This window comes from Lontra canadensis, unplaced genomic scaffold (genome assembly GCF_010015895.1).
Source record: "Lontra canadensis isolate GAN:19392208 unplaced genomic scaffold, GSC_riverotter_1.0 scaffold19, whole genome shotgun sequence".
NCBI lineage: Eukaryota > Metazoa > Chordata > Mammalia > Carnivora > Mustelidae > Lontra > Lontra canadensis.
In genome coordinates, this window is record NW_022631013.1 from 10,546,458 (window position 1) to 10,566,144 (window position 19,687).

The following is a 19,687-nucleotide window of genomic DNA, read 5'->3' on the forward strand; positions in this document are numbered from 1 at the left end:
GTTGTTTTTAAGATAGGAAAAAATGTGTTTGTAAGTGGAGTTATTAATAATGATAGCATTTAACATTTATGTAACACTATACGCCCAGGTGGTATTTAAGAGTTGTATGTGTGTATTTCTACATTTAATCCTCATAACAACCCTATGAGGTAAAAACCACATATATCCTGTGTTATGGATGGGATCACTAAGGCTCAGAGTACTACTTGCCCAAGTTCACAAAGCAAATGGCAGAACTAGGATTCAAATCCAGGTAGTCAGTACTTGAGACCATGACCTTAATCACTACATTGTAAATCACTACCATGTAAAAAATGCTGCAAAAGAAAAATGTCCCTAAATTAGGGGTGGGATGGAAGGGTACAGGGACTCCCCCTTCTTTATTCCCACCTCCACATAGCAGGTCAAGCAGAGGCTCATCAAACAAATGGGCAGAACGTTTATTTCCTAACCCACTCCCTGGATCTCTGTCAGAAGAAAGGACAGAGGCACAGTAGGTAGAATGCCAAGTAAACCCTTCTTAAGCAATCCAGACCCCAGCTGAGACTGCACACCTGTAACTCTTCGTAGCAGTCCCTTTTCACACTCCAGAAAGAAGGGGAAGCAGGACAGGGAGGCCCATTTCTGTGGATTCAAGTCTTGTTGGGGATGTTGAACAGTTACAAGAGGCTTTCCTGAGGAGGCAAAGCCATCCTAGACATTTGTGCGTGGAAAACAGCTTGCTTGGCACATCTTCAGGACCAGGTGTCGCGAACTCTTCTTCGGGGTCGTGGACCACAGCTGGAGCTTGATGTGGGGCCCAGGCCAGGGGGTGCTCCTGGAGGCTGGTAGCCACACTCATCGGGGTCCAGGGGGTCCCGGCTGAGCAGTACCCACACTGCAGGTACATGGCGGCGCACCGTGAGGGGATCCAGGCCTGTGTCAGGTGAGACCGGAACCCAGCTGTCCTCGGTCTGCAGGAAGCGCAGCTTAGTAAGCTGGTGCAGGCCCGGTACACGCCGCTTGACAATCTCAGCACAGCTGACTGCCTTCCCTGCAGCCCGACCAGAACCTGAGAACACCACATGCCGTGCACCACCACCCTCCAATCGACCCAGTGCCAGCCCCAGTATGTTGCGGATTTTGCTGCCATCTCGGACCCGCATCTCCAGGGTATCAGGAGGTAGCTGTGGCATCGGAGAAGGTGCTGGGAGTTCCACAGAGCCAGCTTTCCGGTAGTGCTCCATTCCACTTGCTGTTGTGTCTGAATTTCACGGTCCACTGCAGGGAAGTGTCAGATGAATGCTGGGCAATACGCCCCAAGCCATTCTCTAACCCCAGCTCTCCAGGAAATGGTCCCGCTCCTCATCCCAGACTTCCCAGGAACAGGACTGTATCCCCTTCACCCCTGGCTTCTCAGCACAGGTGCCATGCCTACTTTATCCTGGGAAAGGGCAGTATCCCAAATGCCCCATTCTTCTGGACATAGCCATAAGCCTCCCTCCACCATGCAGTCCCTGACACAGGGCCAAATTCATCAAACACTGGGCTCTTTAGGATAGGCCAAGCCCCCTCATCCTAAGCTCCCTAGGACTGGGCCTGAGCCTCCTTCACCTTGAGCTCCTTGGGACAGAGCTGTGCCCTTGAACATGGACTTCAACTACCTCCATTTCTACCTCAACCTGTACCTTCTAATGGAGTTCTTTCCAGTTTATCTTTCTTCCAGCCTTTTTTTTTTTTTTTAAACTCTACACCCAACGTGGGGCTCCAACTCACAACCCCCAAGATCAAGAGTTGCATGCTCTACTGAGCCAGCAAGGCACCCCTTTAGCTATCTTCTAACTCAGGCAAAAGACCCTGCAAGCAAAGCATCCCCTGATGGGAACCAAAACTACCCCTGAAGCAGTAAGGACTGTGTTAAGGCCAGCAAGATCCTCTTTGGCCCCAAGACAATGAGGACCTGCCTTTTACTGCCCATTGCACCTACAGACTGACCGTTGCCCCACGTTTTCCTTGTATAAACATAGAAGCACTGTCAGCACTTTGAAGAATTTTTGAATTTTTGAGACAGCACTGAGTCCGCTGTCTTCTCAGTGTTGGATCCACTGAAATAAAGTCCTTTCTTGTTTTATCGACACTCACCTCTCTGCCTTTGGATTTTGTCAGCCGGGAGTGGCAGAATCTGTTCTGTTCGGGACCCCCAAAGCCAGTTGCTTTTGCGTCCCTGTGCCCCGGTTACAACCTTGCCGCAGACTTTTGAAAACAAGACTAAGCGCCCCTCACCCACAGCTCTCTAAGACAGGGACAAGGACCCCTCACTCCGCTCGCAGAGGTTCCTACACTCCAAGCTGCCTGGCAAGAGCAAACCCTCCTCCACATGCTCCTCAAACAGAACTGAACCCCTCCCCCATTCCGGGATCCTAAGAATAGGGCCGAGCACCTCTCACCCTGAGATTCCCAGTTTTGATGCTCCCAACCCAGGTCACTCAGAAACTCAAACAGAGGCTTGACGCGGAGCGCTGCGTGGGCTACTCCTAGAGCGGGGTCCACAGCACCGCCCCCTCCACCGCCACGGGCGGTCCAAAGCCCAGCATGCCTCAGACACCAAGGAGCCAGCCTCCGCTCTCCACCCTGTACATCCAGACACCCATATCACCGACCCCAAACCCGCCGCGCTCCAGCTCTCACCGCCACGGCTGCGCACACCTCCGGTTCAATATGGAGCCAACATGGCGCGCACGCCGGGAGCGCGCCGAAGCCGCGGGGCCGCGCACGCCGGGTAGAGGCGGGACCTGCAGGGTTGTGGCCTACCCGGCCGTAGCCCGCAGTGCCACAGCGGCAAAACTGAGGATGGGCTGGACGTCTAGGAGTGAGCTGAGCCAGGGCAGCCTGAGATCATGAACATACAGGCAGTCTCCGCTGTTACGCCCTGGGGAAGGGGTACCCCTACCGGGGCGCAGAAGAGCCCCGCGGAGAGGAGCCACCATCAGAGACTCGCGTCCCAAAAATGGGGAGAAGATGGCCGGGGGACGTCACCAGTAGAGCGCATGCAATAGCAAAGGCGAAGCAGTGGGTTTCACTTGACGGGGCAAGAGGTTCCGTTTGAAGTGGCTGCAGCTGCGCGGGGGTAAGCGTTGGTCACCGAGTTCTGAGCTTCGACCTCATCCTGTGGGCATGGCGAGCCACGGTGGCTTTTCATCAGGGGCCAGTCAAACCAGTTTGTGTGCACAGCTCACTCTGGCTGCCGCCAAAGCGGGTGGGAGCGGGGAAACTGGTCTGCAACCGCGGGTGAACAGTCGGCGGGGTGCCGGGGGCGTGCCCACGGAGACTCGTATGGTGCCTAGCGCATAGTAGAAGCTCAAATATTTGTTAAATGATTTAAGAGAATGAGACAGAAATAGCAGTTGGAATAGAGAAAAGTAGATTAAGTTGGGAGATAATAGGAGGTAGGTTTGGTGAGTTGGTGACTGTACTGAGAAGAAGGGAAAAATCTAGGATGACTGCCAAGTTTCCATCTTAGGACATGCTGAATTTGAGATGCTAGCGAAACGGTGCAGGTGGGGTGGCGGGCGGGCAGGCAGCTCTAAAGGGGTTTGGGGCCACAGCGCTCCTTGAGACCACAAGGGGGCAGCAAACACTTGGTGGAGTGAGGCACCAATCTCCATCTCCGCTCCATCAAGCTCCCTCCGTCTCTATCCCAGCCACCCCCACCACTCCAAAAACAGCCCATGCCCACCAAAGAGCCCAAAGCTCTGCAACCAAACCTATTCTGGGCTCCTCTTCCCGCTTAACAGCACCAAGTAAGCTCTTAAGAGAGAAACCTCAAGGATCCTGCCTTTGCACATGCTGCTCCCCTGGCTCCAGAATACCCTGCATATCACCTGCCAGGGCTGCCTCCCCCACCCCCTTCTCTTTGGTGCTCCAAAGGACCCAGTGCCCAACTGGTGGGATGAGTCTTTTCCTTGATCATCTCTGCAGCTAGTTTGTGCAGGGCAGGGATCACATCCTCCCCACCTAGCATGGTATCTGACATTTGGAGGATACTTGATAAATGTGAGATAAATGAATGCACAAACAAATCTTCCACTCATATTAATCAAATGAGAGTATCTGTGCTGAGAGCTCTACATCCCCCAGAAAGCCAGACCAGGATGAGTATAGCTCCTGGTCCAACCACTAGCAAGGCTGACAATTCTGCCCTCTACCACCCTCATCTTCACTATCATTCCCATCAAAGACCAGGAAGTTGGCACACACCTCCAGTGATTTCTATAGTTTATTGTCACTGGAATAGGACACTGATGTGGGGAAAGGGTGCAAATAGCAAACGTCAAGTAGCTAGAGCTCTGACCTCAGAGCCCCACCTGAATGCAGGTAGGCTGAGAATCCAGTAAATACAGAGCTGCCTCTGCCCTGTTACAAAGGCAGGTTAGCACATGGCCCTGGAGCCTGGCTGTCCTGGCCCACCCAGGAATGGGAAGCAGCCATCATTCCTCTGCTGGCTTCACTTGCTTGGCGGCCTCTAGCTGGCAAAGTAGCTCATCCCACTGCACAAACTGCTTGGAGAGAAGCATCGTCTGGTGGCAGGTCAAGGTGAGAACAAGAGCTTGAATGAGGGAGTGGAGAGATCTTCCACCTGCTAAAGGGTTGGGGAGGAGAGGAATAGACAGGGTCATTGGGATGGGGTAAAACAGCCAGAGCTGGAGATGGAACAAAAGGACAGGGCTTTGGGCAGCATTCCTTAGGGGCCTGGCTGAGCAGAAAGGATACAGTCTTGTTGTATTCCTCCAGGAGAGCCTTGGACTCCTTGGTGATCTCCACACACTGGTCCTATGGGGCCAACATATGACAGAGAAAGGAGCTGGATAAAGTCCCCACTTCCCACTCACTTTCCTGCCTTATAAGGGGCCCTCACTCCCCATAAAGCCTAGAAAAGGTAGTGTTTAACCCCAGAGCCAAAAGGAGCAAATTTCTAGCAAGGCACAATCAGGCTCCAAGATGGGTATCTTAACAGCAGTCCTAAGGGGCAGTGGACTACTCATTTAAGGAAATCTTCCTACTAGTTTATAGACATATATATACCTCCTTTCCTGTCCCCTACGTTTGAATCCTCTCTGAACTTTAATCTAAGGCCTGGGAATGGTAAAACAAAACAAAACAGAAAACAGCTCCTCCACTCATAGTCAAGGACACACTATCCCCAGAAATTCTTGGGCACCTCCCATTATCAACCTTCTGGTGTCTCAGAACAGTCCTACTCAGAGGCAAGAGACCTAAGGCAGATGGAAGATAAAGGATAAATCTTCAAGTTTCCCCTGGAGCTGACATGAGGGTAGCCTGAAGCTGCTTCCCCAGGTAGCACGGGTGGGGACTAGGAGCCTCACCACCTCTACTTTCCCTTCCAGTCCTCTCCCCTCCCATACCTGCTGCTGGATGTGGATCTGGGCCAAGCGCTGCAGGCGAGCAGCATGCTCAGGAACAGCTGTAAAACACAACACACACTGCCTGATGATGCTTGTGCCTTCCCCTGGGACTGCTCAATAGTCTATTAGGTCTTCAGCAGGATTAGAGTATTGAGTGGAGAAGCTAAGCAAACGCCAGCCTTCATCGACCACTGCAGCTAAAGGTGGCGGGGCTCCATGCCCACCCGTCTTACTCTAGGACCCAGAGGAGGTGAAGATACAGGCTCCTAGGAGAAAACAAGGAGGGGGTCCCCAGAGTTGCCCCATGCCCCCACCCCAGTGCTGTAAGCAGGATGAAGTAAAGAAAGCTTTGCCTATCATAGGATTTCTCCCTTTGCTCTCAGCCCAGTGGGACCAGGTCTGCCTGGAGTAGGGAGCCTGCAGGTGGGTTGAAGATGAATGCCAGGTTCCTATGCTGGACACCTGGAATCCAACACCCAGAGCCTTGGCCACCATGCTGGGTCCTCAGCTTAAGGCCGTCAGACCCTCAGCAGATAGCTGATCAGGGGTGGGGATAGGGAACTGGGAAAAAATACCTCCAGAGACAGACAAGATGGATATCTGGATTCAATTAAAGTCACTGTGTGCCTGTAAAAACAGGCCCAGGGACTGCTCTGGGAAGTGCGGTGGGAAGAATTTACACACATTCACAAGCCTGGCAGGAACTCGGGCTTCACAGCACCATGCAGAACAGATGCTGAGAGGGTGAGGAAGAAGGTAGAAGGAATACCCAGAGTTGGGGGCTGCTGGACTTAAACTAGTGTCCTTAGGTCCAAACTGCCTGAGGTTCTGAAACTGACTCTGCTCTGGCCATTTTAATCCCAATGCAGGTAGCAAGTACCCCGAGGATGAGGGTAAAGATAAGGAACAGACTTAGCTTGAACCCAGGGCACCTGAGGCACAGGGAAGTCCTGGCCATCCACCCACCTCCCCAAGCAGAATAGTAGAGCTGCAGCCCCAAAGAGGTACCTTTGATGTGAGCGCTGTCCAGCATGGGCACCAAAGCCTCCACCTGCTCCAGGAGTGCAATCTGGGATAAGATAAACTGCTCCTCTGAGGCAAAAACAGACAAGGCAGTGAGGTAAGCCTGGGCACTGCTACTCCTATGTGAGGGGCTGAGAACATGGCAGGGGAGATGGCTGAGTCCTGGAGCATGGGGCAGCTACTCTGCCCACTGCCCCTTCTCTAAGTGCGTATTCCCCCATTCTGCCCCCACCTCTCCTAGATGCCTCCGGTATGAGCCATCTTGAGCCCAAAGAGCCTCTACATTTCTCCAAATCCCACCTGTCTTAAAGTTTTAACTCTAGGGCCTCTTTCTCTAGCCTCCTATTAACAAACTCAGTAAGTCTCTCTGACACCACAGGAGACAAAGTACTTCAGACTTGGGTCTCCATGCCCAAGGACTCCTGGGATGGTATGAAAGAGGAGATATGCGCCAGACTATCCGGCAGGTTCTGCTCAGTGGCCCTGAGAGGCAGGGACAATTACAAGCTTCTGGAGAGCTGGGGCAGTAACAACAGAGCCCAGTGAGAAGAGCAGGATCTGGACTGGACCTGGCACAGGTGATTTCAATGGCTGCAGTGAGTAGGAAGCACATTCAAGAAGAGATGACTATTATGTCAAATGTTGGGAGGCAAGGATGCTTATCAAGTAATAGAGGAAAAAGAAGTCAATTGGCTGAACTGGTGCAAAGAAAGCACAGGAAACAGCTGCATGGGAAGGTAGATCCACAGACTATAGAAGGCTCTGACTGGCAGGCTAAGGAATTAGGATTTTATTCTAGCAAGGAGAGAGATGGAGATGCTGAGGTTCCAAAGTAGACAAAGTAGCATATTGATGTGTTTGGGGAAGAGGATACTGGATCACATGCATGGAGAGAAAGACTAGGTTCAGGAAGAGGACTCAACTGTAAGTATTCATGTATGAGGGGACAGACACTGAGGCAGTGGACAGGGAGGGATGGAGAGGCTGGACTCCATAGTCGGTGTAGGAGAAGATCTCCTGAACTTGGTACCTCAGCCATGGCAATGGTTTAAGGATGTCCTGGTTCACCACCATATACCTCACACCAAGGATGGTCCGGATCACAGCAGATGATCAGTCATTAAACATCTTTTGAATGAATGAACAAACAAAGGTACTTGGCAAGCCCTACTTCATGGAGTGGCTGACTAAACTGGGTAGCAGACATTGCCAGGTCTAGAACTATGAAATCCCAGTGCTTTCTCACATGAAAGAAAAATGTTGAAACTCATACCAATATTCTCGCCTCTCCCAAATGCAATGTTCTGCTCCCACCCTTTCCTAGAAGCTCTCCTGTCTAGTGAATGGAAGTGAGGAAGGTTCTGAAGGAAAATCCTAGAGAATAGATCACTGATAGAACACTGAAGTAGTTCCCCCTGTTCTGGCACTATGGCCTGCAGCTGGCTCAGAATGATACCACACCCAAAGCCTAGTAGAGGACTACAGGATGACCTCAGGCCTCAGCCCAGAGCTAGGCCAGAATTCCAGACAGCAGATTCCAGAGCTGTATCCATGAGAGGACTGGCAGGGTGGCCATCTCTGTGCCCAGATTCCCCCACAAACCATAATCCCCAGATGCATGTGCACACATTGTCCAGCGCTACCTGCTAATATGAACTGCAGCTTAGAGGCATCAGGTATGGCAATGCGGTCAATGTATTCAGGATCCAGATATTTGATCAGGTCTTCAACTAGAAAAGAAGCAAGATGGAAAATGGGATGGGGCTGGGGACTGGAGAATCTGTCTTATGAAGGATATTAGGGGATATTAGAAGGATATCAGTGGTCAACCTTGGGGAGAGCCTTGAGTGGGAAGATGACATCCACAGTGCCCATCAGCAGACCTCCATCAGGCCCCATCTCCCTTTCTCTCCCCTCTGACCACGTCCTGGTTAACCTCAGCCTTTACAGCTGGGAACACAATTGCCTCCACTATTCTGGGGCCCTTACCTTTCCCACTGACCTATCTTCAACAAAGGTGGAAGGTCCCTTGCCCCTTAGTGCCACCAAGACAAGTCAGAGGTTTTTCTAATTTTTAGGTTGCTTGCTTTGACATACCAAAAAGGTATGGCTAAAAAAAATAAGGTATGGAAAAAAAAAAATTAGACCCTGGGGCTCTCAGGGTCTAATTTCTTTCCTGCCTTTGAACCTTGCCTATGGAAATCCCATATCTCTCCTCCTTACTCTACCAAGAGGATCTTTGAGGCAGAGGTCTTATCCCATAACTTAGGACACTATCATGGGCTTGGAGTTTAAGCACAACACCCCACTTTACCATTTCAGCAGGAAAACATCTTCACATTCTATCCCTATAGGGCAATTCCAGTGACCTACTGGGCTGGAGGGCAAGGACCACATCCCACGAAGCACAGGCATAGGAAGGTCAGGCAGGCAACCAATGGAATCACTTACTCTTTTTGTACAGAATCTTCACTCTCTCCCTCTTGCTGGCAATGTTCCCCAAAGCCACCTGTACCTTGACTAGACCATCAGCCACCTGTAAGGGGATTGAAAGTTAATTCCAAGATTCACCTCTTGACTCAAGGCTTGAAAGAGGTAAAAAACACTCATTCCCTCAGACTCCCAAATCTCCTTGTCCCAGCAAAGTAGCCTGGCCCCTTCTTTTGCCTTAAAGGAGATGCAACCCCACCTTCCGGGAATCCTCAGTGTGAAGGGGAAGATAATCATGTAGTCCTTGGGAAGCTTCAAGTCTGATTAGGGAGATAATTAACTATAATTGCGTTCATAGGGCATTAGCATATCCTATATATTATATTCCCTGGTTCCTACCTCTCTAACTGAACCTACCTAGACTTTAGGGGTAGAGGGTGTGGAGTCCTGATATTAGAGTGTTAAACAAAGGGAGAGGCTATAGGAGTGAATGATCTCACCCAGGTTTCTAAAACCTGTATTTTAGAATACAGGATAAGGAATGCCAATATGCAAGGGTCAAATATATGGGGAGGCAAATAGGACTAAGCAGCAACAGCTATAGAGGAAGGAGGAAAATTAGGACTTAGTGTCATAGATGTCAACTGAAGCAAATGTTTTGAGAAATCAGTTCTCAAATGGGGCATAATCTGTTACTGACAACTAATTCCAGAAGAAATGTACAAAAGACATCATTACCTCTGATGCACTTAACGCCAGGGAATGCCTGACACTCCGCCTTCAGTAAAAGATCTTCTCATAGTAAAAAGGGGATGAGGGGGTGGGGGTTGAGAGAACTAAGCTTCACGGTTGTCAAAATCCAGTCACTGGTGTGAAGGAGTCCGGTCCATATCTCAACATCGGGTACCCAATCTCTTCCCCTCCTAGTCCTGGCTCTTTCAGACCTCGCCTCCCATCCCGAGGGCCTTCCTTATCCACCTTTGCTCTGCCTCCTCTGGCGTCCCATGGCTTTCCTTCTGTACAGTATTTAGCAATTAATGACGCAGCGCTCTGTGACGGCCCTTCCACTGCGGACTCCAGCTCTTCATGATACTCTCTCTAGTCAGTTTCTCGAGTGTGTTAGGTCTCCCCAAGCTAGTCCGCGAGGACAGAGGAGGAGTCTTAGAGTTCACACCGAGCCCATTGCAATTGGTGCTAATAACCCGCAGTGCACGCCATATGAAAATGGACCCCGAGGGTCCGATAAGCTCTGGAAGGTTTCGAACCTTTATTATGTCAAAAGCCAGGCTGCGGGAGATGAAACTGGAGTGGTAGCATCCATCCCAAGGACCAGGCCAGTAGACCGCTCTTGCTCTGCCCCAAAAAGAGAGCACTGGAAACCAGATCGCTCACCTTCCGCGAGCCGCGCGGCCCGCCCGACCCGTACACCCAGCGCTCCAGTTCCTCCACACGGGCCTGTAGCCGCTGCACATCGGTCACAGCCGCCATAGCCACTGCCACCCCGCCTCAGCCGGGATCAGCCAGAAGGCGGGACATCCGGCCAAATAGAGAAGGTTGGCTAATCCGAGTGCGTGGGTGAACCACGATACGGGAAGTGGCGTCACGATTCAGCCCTCCGATGCCGGAAGTGACCGACAGGGCCCGTGAAAGATGTCAAAAGCTGTCTGGTTACCTAGGCAACGGTTACCCTAGCCAAGTTGTCAAGCACTACCTTAGCTTCCAGCTTCTGCTTGTCAAGACAAGGTTTTGCCTTTCTTCTAATTCCAGGGTACCGGAAAGGTTTCCCACCCTATGCCCCTAGATTGCCCATATAAATACACCTATTTTTAAAGGATTGATCCTTTTCCATAGATCAGTAGGAGACTCCCTGGGATACCACAATCAAGAGTCTTAGAGGTTCAAGCGATTAAATGTCTTGCCCAAGGCCACCCCACACTCTAGTAGTAGAATCAGGATTTGAACTCAGGCAGTCCGAGTCATGAAATACAGCCCCTCTATTTTCCTTCCTTCCTTTTTTAAAAAAGATTTTATTTATTTATTTGACAAATCACAAGTAGGCAGAGAGGCAGGCAGAGAGAGGGGGCTCTCCTGAGCAGAGAGCCCGATGAGGGGGCTCGATCCAGGGACCCTGAGACCACGACCTGAGCCAAAGGCAGAGGCTTAACTTACTGAGCCATCCAGGCACCCCCGCCCCCAGCCCCTCTACTTTCATGGACCTTGGCTGTTCTCTCGTCCCCTCTGAGAACCTCTGGCCTCAACCCCCAGACCCAAAGAAAAAGGAGAGGAGGCACTGGAGAGGGAGGGACTGCAGCTTTATTGTTCAGATGTGACCTGAGGGACGACTCCTTCACAACACCCCAACCTAACCCTTCACATGGCTTCTGAAGAGAAGCAGGTATGATTTGAAGAGGTGGGGTCCTAGAGATGACATCAACACAGGGAGGCACATGAGGAGATGACTGAGGTTACTGGGGGCAGAACTCTTTGGTAGATGCTGATGCTGTTGGGGTCAGGCAGGGAGGAGATGCTCTCCCTTTACAATGAGGTAGATGTAACATTGAAAGAAAACTCTGGCTTCAATCCCACATGGCATCTTGGGGGGGGGGTCATGTCCCAGGGCTGGGTCCTAGAATGGGCACCCTGAAAGAATCAAGGTGTGGGGGATGTCTCCTCCCCTCCCCTCAGCCTTGGAGCTGGGACTCTTAATTCCAAGTGGGAGTTCTCATGGTGAGGTGCTGGAAGGGGGTCCTGTAGGGAGAAGAGGTGCAGGGTTGGTTGGACCCTGGGAAGCTGGCACAGGCTGGCGACGGGCAAAGAGGACACCTGACAAAGGGGTGAGGAGATGGTAGAGGGAAAACACAGGCAGGAAGGGGTGGGCACAGAAACAGAAGAGGAAAACAAAAGTCAGTGTCCTGATTGTTAGAACACCACACACATATCCCTGCCACAAACCAATGAGGACAAACCCCTTAGGTCAGTGGAGACTCCTATGCCAATATAGATACCCTCAAACAGGTAAACAAGAAATATTTACACTGATACATAGGCCCATGACAAGGCAGACATCCCATGGTACCCATGCCAGAGAGGTCATGCCTTAGACCCCATGCCATTGTAGACACCACTTTAACCCATGCCATTGTAGCAATCCCCTGACCACCACATTACCCATGCAAGTATGGATATCCCTGAACCTCATGCTAGCTGAGAAATTCTAAAATCCCCATGCCAGAGCAAATACCCCTGACCTCATGCCAGTATAGACAGCCTGCAGTACCCATACCAGTGTAGACCACCCCGTTGATCTCTAGTGCCATGTTGATACTGCTGATACCACTGCCTGCCAGATTGAGAGGCCCATCCAGCCGCTCTTCTGTCCAGGAGGGGCAGGGAGTCACATTTTGGAGAATCAGGCTTCAGACTTATAAGCTCCCCCCTCCATCCTTATAGACAACCCCCATTCCACTTCTGCCCAACACCTATAATCACACAGTTGTCTACTGAGGGATCTTTCTGCCCCACCTCCAACATCTATGTTCTCCTTTAGTGCACAGACCCCTCCTCACCCCTCAGGGGAACCTTGCCACGGGGCAGGAAACTGGGGGGAACTCCAGGTCGAGGTGGGTCCATGTGCCCCATCAGCACAGCCCTCTTCTCTGGCGGCTCCTCTGGTGCCAACTTCTCCCTTGCAGCTCCCAAAGCCAGGCCCACAGGCAGTGCCAGTCGAGGGGCTGGAATTCCGCTTTCCTCTGGAAGAACAGGTCATTCAACTCACTGGACCAACCAACTCTGCCTCTGCATTTGGTTCACCTCCCAGGCCTGGGACCAATGGAGGTTACCCAAGCTGAAGCACCAAGTGTGATCCGCCCCGCCCCCGCCCCGCCCCATCCAGAGTCTCAGCCTCGAGGCTCTGAAGCTGGCGAGCCCAAAGGGCCAATATATGCCTAGGTTGGTCCAAGAGAATGTGGGGGCTTTCCTTGTTCTTAGTTATTAAATAATACAGGTCACAGGAGGCAAAAACTACATGCAAATAGGAACCCAAGTTGGACAGGTGTGGAATGGACCTCCTCTAGATAAATGGCCTTTATCTGAGCTTCAGGCCCACATCGCAGTAACCTGTACCCCAGACCTCCCACGGCTTCATTGACCCCAAACCTCGGTACATCTGAACCTTAGCGATCGGCAAACCCCAGCGCCCTGTCAGTCCTTACTGCCCTCATACCTCAATGCCTCCCAGACTTCAGAGTCGCCACATTTTAATGTTCTCTATATTTCAGCACACCCCCTAGGTCTCAGAGACGCCCAAACCTCAGCCCCTCTCCCCTCACACCTTTCTTAATGGGGCTCGGGCTCAGCTGCGCGCAGGCGTGGGCCGGCAGGCCTGAGGCGGAGCCCTGGGCAGGACGGGGGCTGGGCGTAGGCGTCAGCTGGGCGGCGCCCGGAACCGAGAGGTGGCCCGGGGTTCCCCGAGGGGTAGGCCCAGCTAAGCCGTAGAGCGGGGCGGCAGTATAAGCCTGACGACGGCCCTCGCGTCGGTTGCTGTCGATGGCTGCCTGGAGCTCCCCCGGGGAGCTGAGCGCCTGCGTCTCGCACTCGTAGGGGTACAGGTACTTCATGTACCTAGGGACCGACGAACAAGGCAGGGTGGGTGGGAGGCTGGACCCAACTGATCAAGCCCACCACGAAAGTACCCCTGGGCCCTCCACGCCCTGTGGTCCCCTTCCCGCGCCTTCCCCAATACGCTCGCGCGCCTGGCCTCACTGGGTGCGTAGTGTGAAGGCTGCCGACGTGATGGTGGTGGGCAGGCTGAGGCCGCGCGTGACCTCCCGCCACACCTTGCGGTTGATGACTTCCACCAGGCCACCTTTGGCTGTCACCAGACGGAAGAGCGCGTACAGGTCCAGCACCTGTTTTGCCATGATGGGCACACGGTTCACTGGCGTCCCTGGTGGGAGGTGAACACAGAGAGTCAGGACATTAAGACTGAGATCCTGTCTGCGACATCCTCAAGGACTGAAGGAGTCAGTTACCTGGGCGAGGCCAGGGTACAGCGCAAGACCTCTGAGAAAAGGGAATAGGGAGGGATGGGGAGGGGGGATTCCAGGCAGAGTCCACAGAGCCCCCAAGTCCTGCATTGTAGCAGGAAGGACAGGAAGCTAGATCAGGGGTTGGCAAACTTCAGTAAAGGTCCAGACGGTAAATATTACAGGCTTTGAGGGTCAAACCTCCTCTGTCCGAACTACTCCACTCTGCCATAGATTAAAAGCAGGTATAGAGTATATTTAGAGGAATGGGCCCAGCTGTGTTGCAATAAAAACTTTATTTACAGACCCTGAAATTCGAATTTCACATGTCCTGAAATGTCATTCGTCTTTTAATTTTTTTCCCACTATTTAAAAATGTAAAAACCATTCTTATCCCTCTGGCGGCTAGATTTGGCCAGCAGGCTTAAGTTTGCCGACCCCTGGGGTAGACTCCTGGGGTAGACCGTAGTAAGGACTTCCTGATAGTGCTGAAGAGCTGGACTCCCCTAAGGAGGCGCCCCAGGATGGCTGCCCGAGACCGGGGGATAGGTGATAGGAGAAGCAGCAGCCCCCAGCTCGGCTCACCAACTCCGCAGCCACGCCGCCCCCGCTGGCCAGTCCTGACAAAGGGGCCTGTCTGCGCTGAGCGATGGGCCCCAGTTAATTCCTTACCGATCCCGTCCCCTTCCGCCGCCGCCTTTGGACCCGAACAATTAGCTGCGGCCTGATTAATGGGGGGAAATTATCGGTCCCCCGGGACATCCTCCCGCAGCAGAGGGAGCGGAGGGAGGCAGGGACCGGAGGGAGGCAGAGCTCCCGGCCTGAGGGTGATGGGAGGGAATGCTGGGACCTGCTCAGACCACCCTACCCCACTTCCCCAGCAGAGGCAGACCTCGAAAATGACTGGGTCTCCCTGGGAAGCAAAAAAGACCTGGGGTCCCACTGATGCTCCCTGGCTAGAAAGGATCCCAAAAGGGGATGCTGGGCCTGCAGTGGGAGCCTGGGGGACTTTGACCAGCAGCTGCACTAAGGGAGGGGGGGGTGCAGTGCAGCTAGTTAATTAGTGGCTTATCAGGCCAAGCTCCGAGTGAGTTAATTAGCTTTGTAGAGAGAGATAATGAGTCAGTCTTCCGACCCATGAATCTGGGGAGAAGCCTAAGTGATGGACTGCCGCCCACCCTGATCTCCTGGACCCTTGCATTTTCTTCTAGCTCTGAGATTCCTGGAAAGGAATTCCTCCTCCTCCACAACCCCAAATCACATGATCCTCAGCCTACCCCTTGGGAAGTCCTTCCTTCAGTCTAATCCCAGTCCTTCCTGCTGTGGAGCGCATTGGGTGTCCCCTGCCTAAAGCAAGGGGAAGCTGAGGAGAGACGAGGCTGGACAAAGGGCCACTGAAAGAGGAACAAGGCATTCCCAGTCCCCCAATCCTGGGAACCCCCCCCAAGCCAACCCCCTACCAGTTCCCCCTCCCACCCTCCCAATTGATCCCACACTCATTAACCTGCCAGTGGGCTGGCCACTAATTAATCCCTGGGTGGAGGAGGGGGGCAAGGTCAGAGGTTAAAGACGCTATTGAGGGCCCAAAGGATAGGTGTTGCCAAGCTCAGGCCTCTGCAGAGAGGACCCAACCTAGGGACTAAACCCTGGGGTCTCCCTTCCTCAAAACTGGTAAGTAGGGGTCCTTCCCTTACATCACCCCACTCACCCCTCTTCTGCATGAAGCTAAACAGGTCATCCAGAAATTCCTTCCTCTTGGGGTCTGCATCAAGCTCGTACAGCTGGGGAAGGACTGAGGTCATTTTTTCAGCTCTACTGACCTCCCCCCACCCCCTGGAACCCCAACTCAGGTTATACCCTGAATAAGGGTTCTTAGTGAAAGGGTGAGTAGGGTCTGAAATGTGGACTCCCTGGCATTAGACTCTCTCCCCGTGAGGGTAGGTAGGGGCACTTTTTTCTAATATACGCAGAGACCCTCCACTGGCCAGGCAGGCCCTGGGAAACTCAAACGATTCCTCTGGGGAATAGGGGACTGAGAGGAAGCTTAGGAGGCCCAGCCTGCCCTCCAGGGCATGCACAGAGCCCTAGGGAGGAAGTCAGGCTAGGAGAGTGCATCCCATTGAAGAAACTGACAGATGTCTCTGAGGCACTCATTTACTCTTGCTCATTCCTGCAAAGGCTTCTTGCTTTTCACATCTCCATGTATCAAGGCTGGGGACGAAGGGCAGAGATACCTCTAAACCATTCCTCAGGCAGAGTGGATGCTCAGAAGCTCCTGGATTGAAACTTGGAGCCCCTCAGCCCACCTTCTGGTCTCTTTCCAGGGACAGTGACCTCTCCACTATAGAGGCTGCCACAGAGGTAATGGCCCTGCACCCCAGGACCTGTGGGGTCAGAACTTGGAAGGCCCAGAGGTCATTCCACACATTTCCAGTCACCTGGAGCCTCATCTCCAGTTTCACCTCCCAAATACCACCCAGGAGAAACGATCCCAAGAGTAAGAGTCATTTACCCAGAATAACAGTCCCTGAGTAACACCAATAGGTAACATTCCATTCCCCAAGAAGAACTCTCAGAATAAAAAAAAAAAAAAACACACCCATAAGTAACAAACCCTAGAGTTCCACGTTAGACCTACACTCCCACCAGAACTGAGCCTGAAGTATTAGATGGATACAAACAAATAACACACATGATCTCCAAGTAATAATTCCCAGAATTACAGCCAGAAGAAACAGTCGCTAGAACCACAGGGCTCTGAATAACTCTTCCAGTTTGACACTAATGTCACAGAGTACTAGGCACAGATGAATACTTCTGGAAAATACCCAAGACCAACATCCTACAAGTAACATTACCAGGACAACACACCTAGAGTCAGAGTCCCTCATAATACATACCCTCATAGTGACAACCTGAAGCAGTGCCTTAGAATAACAACCAGATGCATTCCACAGAGAGGAAGAACCTCAAATTAAGGCACTATGAGTAAGATCTTGTCATTCCCAGCTGTGCAGGAGTCCTTTAGTCACACTACGGCTGTAGTGGCCATCACAGACTAGGAACTGTCACCCACAGACTTCAGGCCAGGGAGAGCTTTGGATGAGGGCAGTGCACCAGGGAAGAGATGAGGGGGCTATAAGCTTGCCAGAGGACTAGCAACCTCCAGCCTGCTTCGAAAGACAGAAATAGGCAGCCCAGGAAACCCAAACTGGTTGCTGGACTATGACCTTGTGACTTGATGTGGGAGAAGGTAGGGTAAGATGGTTCTGGCACTGGAATCCTCATTCCTCAGATCCCACTCCCTCAAAAGAATTCTCGAAGCTCCTCACCCCTCCCACTTTTCCTTCCAGCCTCACCAAAAGCCTCTAGTCTGTCATGCCTCCATGTTTCTGGGCGTCTCCTGCACCTTTCAGTGTGTGCCTATGCACTTCTTTCCATGTCTCTGGATGTCTGTTTCTCCCTTCCTGTCATTTTCTATTTTTCAGTCTTCCCCCTCTCTCCAAGTCTCTGTGTCTCTGTCTTTCCATCCTGCAGAGGGCAGTGGGGGTGGGTGGGCTAAGAATCCCCTGGTTTTGCCTTTGCCCAGAGAAAGGGGAGAGGGCCTGACATCGAGGGGGTCCTACCTGCTTGAACTGTTCCTCGTAGGTCCATTCATGGGGATGAGGTCCAGGGGGTTGGCTGGAAGGTGAGCTGGGGCCCCGTGTCCCTGGACGGCTCTCCTCGGCTGCCTCCTCCTCTGCCCCGGCTTCCTCCCCTTCCTCATCCTCTTCAGCATCCTCCTCTTCTTCAGTCCCAACCTCCCCCAAGGCCCCCTCAGGGGCCTGCAGGGTCCGGGGGCCAGGCAAAGGAGGTAGTGGTGGTGGCAGTGAGCGTGGGGGGGCCAATGGCCCCACCCCTTGGGCCAGGCGGGCTGCCTGCTGCCTCTGCAGGGCCTCCATTACAGCTTCCAGGCGCAGTCCCCCCGCTGGTGAGGGGGCTGGCACCAGGCGGGGCCCAGAGGAAAGGGCCGCCTGTGGGGGTGGGAATTATGAGTGTTGGGCCCTGCTGCCCCCACAACCCCCAGCACAAGAGGAGCTGGTCACTGTTTCAGGGAAGTGTAAGGGGGCCACAAGAAAAAAAGCAGAAAGATAGCTTTCCCAGAGATCTACAGACAGAGGTAGAAAGAGCAGGAGAGACAAGAAACGAGACCCAAAGAGATGGAAAGGGACATTGACAGAGGACAGGTAGAGACAGCAGATCAGAGAGGGTGACAAGGACCAAGAAACAGAGAGAAGGAGAGGGGAGTGGGGAGAGAAGGCGAGAGCAAAAGAGAGATCCAAGGGAGAGACAATGACAGGAGAGGTACAGAAATAGAAATAGAGATGAGACTGAGAGACAATGAGAGACAGAGGTGGGAAGAGACAGAGATATCCAGCAGACACAAGAGCGGAGAGACAGAAGTGGGGAGAGATGAGATTGATAGAGATGGTGGGTAAAGAGGTAAAAAGGGTAGAGAAGCAAGAGATAAATAACAAGACCTGAGTGGACAGGCAGTCCAGAGAGGGACAGGGACAGAGACAGAGCTGGAGAGACAGACAAATAGTGAGACAGTGGTTGAGAGGGACCCGGAAATAGCGACGCAGCACGAAGGAGACAGAGACTGAAGAGAGACAAGAGATTAGAAGGAAACAGGGCGAGACAGTAAATAGGGGGGAACAGAGACAGAGGCAAGGAAACAGACGGAGAGACGGGGCAGAGACGCAGAGGACCAGCACTGAGGAGGCGCGGGAACAGAGGGCGGCGGGGACAGAGCCTGGGACCGGGCAGGCTAGGGACCACGACCGCGGGGTCTCGACGCCCGCTCTCTGGCTCCCCACCGCCCGCGGCGCACTCACCAGCCTGGCGCGGCCCGGTGCCCCTGGCGTCTCCACGGCGCTCCTTCTGCTCCGCCCGCCTCTAGGGCAGCCACTTGCTCGGCTCGCTTCCCTGCGCGGGGTCCCCCGCGGTGCGCTCCTGCCGCCGTGCGCTCTTCTGGCAGCCGTGCGCTCACGAGCGGCTCTGCCGGCGCGGCCGCGGGGGCGGGACCCGACAGGGGCAGGGCGGGCGGGGGCGCTGGGGGAGAGGCCCCGGGGTCCTCTGCCGATCCCAGCCCCCCCAACAGGTGTTTCCCCCTTCGTACTATCAGAAGGGGGGGAGGGGGCGCTGGAGAGCTGCCGGGGATCGTTCAAAGGAGAGTGAGGAGTCTAACACCTTTGGACTCTGGACCAGGGCCCCGTCACACCAAGTCGTGCCCCCCAAATCCACACTCAGTGCCTGGCATTCACACACAGATAACCGTGTTCACACCCTGTCACAAGTTCAGGCACATAGCCGCCCTGTCTCACATATCTGGTTACACGGACATTACAGCACCAGTGGCCTGGGCAGGTTGTGATCATGAGGGGACTCACTCCGCAAGATGCTAGGTGAATGTGGACGGCCTGCATAGAGCAAAAGCTTCCCCCTGCCCTGCCCAAGCGCTGTCCCCAACCGCATGCAGGCTGCAGCTTGCGCAGTCCGTGCCCACGGTGGTGAAGGCACACATCTGCACTGACACGCAGAGGTCCCTGAACTGCTTCAGCACTCACATCAGCAGGCTACACACGCCACATGCAGATACATTCACTTTGTTGTTGTTTTAAAGCTTTTGTAATCTTCTGTTATGGACATTTTCACACATATACCCAAGGAGAGTGAATAGTATTATGAACCTCTGGTATCCATCCCACATTTCAACTGTCATTCTTATCATTTTGCCAATCTTCACATGCTTCCTCAACCATTTTG

General features: G+C 53.0%; 3 protein-coding genes across 7 annotated transcripts; all 3 read right to left on the reverse strand.

The window, feature by feature from the left end:
* Window positions 1-419: 419 nt before the first annotated feature.
* RPP25L (ribonuclease P/MRP subunit p25 like) lies at window positions 420-2,779 on the reverse strand. Of its 2 annotated transcripts, none has more exons than XM_032860423.1 (2): window positions 2,668-2,779; window positions 420-1,260 (listed from the first exon to the last, which is right to left on the reverse strand). In XM_032860423.1, exon 2 carries the CDS (start codon window positions 1,224-1,226, stop codon window positions 735-737), a length of 492 nt encoding a protein of 163 aa, XP_032716314.1. In that variant the 5' UTR covers window positions 1,227-1,260; window positions 2,668-2,779; the 3' UTR covers window positions 420-734. The 2 variants fall into 2 exon arrangements, with proteins under 2 accessions (XP_032716314.1, XP_032716315.1); XM_032860424.1 differs by lacking the exon at window positions 2,668-2,779 and adding an exon at window positions 2,427-2,613.
* Window positions 2,780-4,241: 1,462 nt separating this feature from the next.
* Window positions 4,242-10,391, reverse strand: DCTN3 (dynactin subunit 3). 3 transcript variants are annotated; one of them, XM_032860425.1, is made up of 7 exons: window positions 10,248-10,388; window positions 8,877-8,961; window positions 8,069-8,155; window positions 6,411-6,494; window positions 5,403-5,461; window positions 4,750-4,809; window positions 4,242-4,556 (listed from the first exon to the last, which is right to left on the reverse strand). In XM_032860425.1, exons 1-7 carry the CDS (start codon window positions 10,341-10,343, stop codon window positions 4,467-4,469), a joined length of 561 nt encoding a protein of 186 aa, XP_032716316.1. In that variant the 5' UTR covers window positions 10,344-10,388; the 3' UTR covers window positions 4,242-4,466. The 3 variants fall into 3 exon arrangements, with proteins under 3 accessions (XP_032716316.1, XP_032716317.1, XP_032716318.1); XM_032860426.1 differs by lacking the exon at window positions 8,069-8,155 and having other exon boundaries at window positions 10,248-10,390; XM_032860427.1 differs by lacking the exon at window positions 4,750-4,809 and having other exon boundaries at window positions 4,532-4,615; window positions 10,248-10,391.
* Window positions 10,392-11,152: 761 nt separating this feature from the next.
* On the reverse strand, window positions 11,153-18,341 carry ARID3C (AT-rich interaction domain 3C). 2 transcript variants are annotated; one of them, XM_032860428.1, is made up of 7 exons: window positions 17,506-18,341; window positions 15,588-15,660; window positions 13,617-13,800; window positions 13,186-13,475; window positions 12,422-12,604; window positions 12,139-12,228; window positions 11,153-11,678 (listed from the first exon to the last, which is right to left on the reverse strand). In XM_032860428.1, the coding sequence occupies exons 1-7, from the start codon at window positions 17,818-17,820 to the stop codon at window positions 11,578-11,580; spliced, it is 1,236 nt and encodes a 411-aa protein (XP_032716319.1). In that variant the 5' UTR covers window positions 17,821-18,341; the 3' UTR covers window positions 11,153-11,577. The 2 variants fall into 2 exon arrangements, with proteins under 2 accessions (XP_032716319.1, XP_032716320.1); XM_032860429.1 differs by lacking the exon at window positions 12,139-12,228.
* Window positions 18,342-19,687: the final 1,346 nt, after the last annotated feature.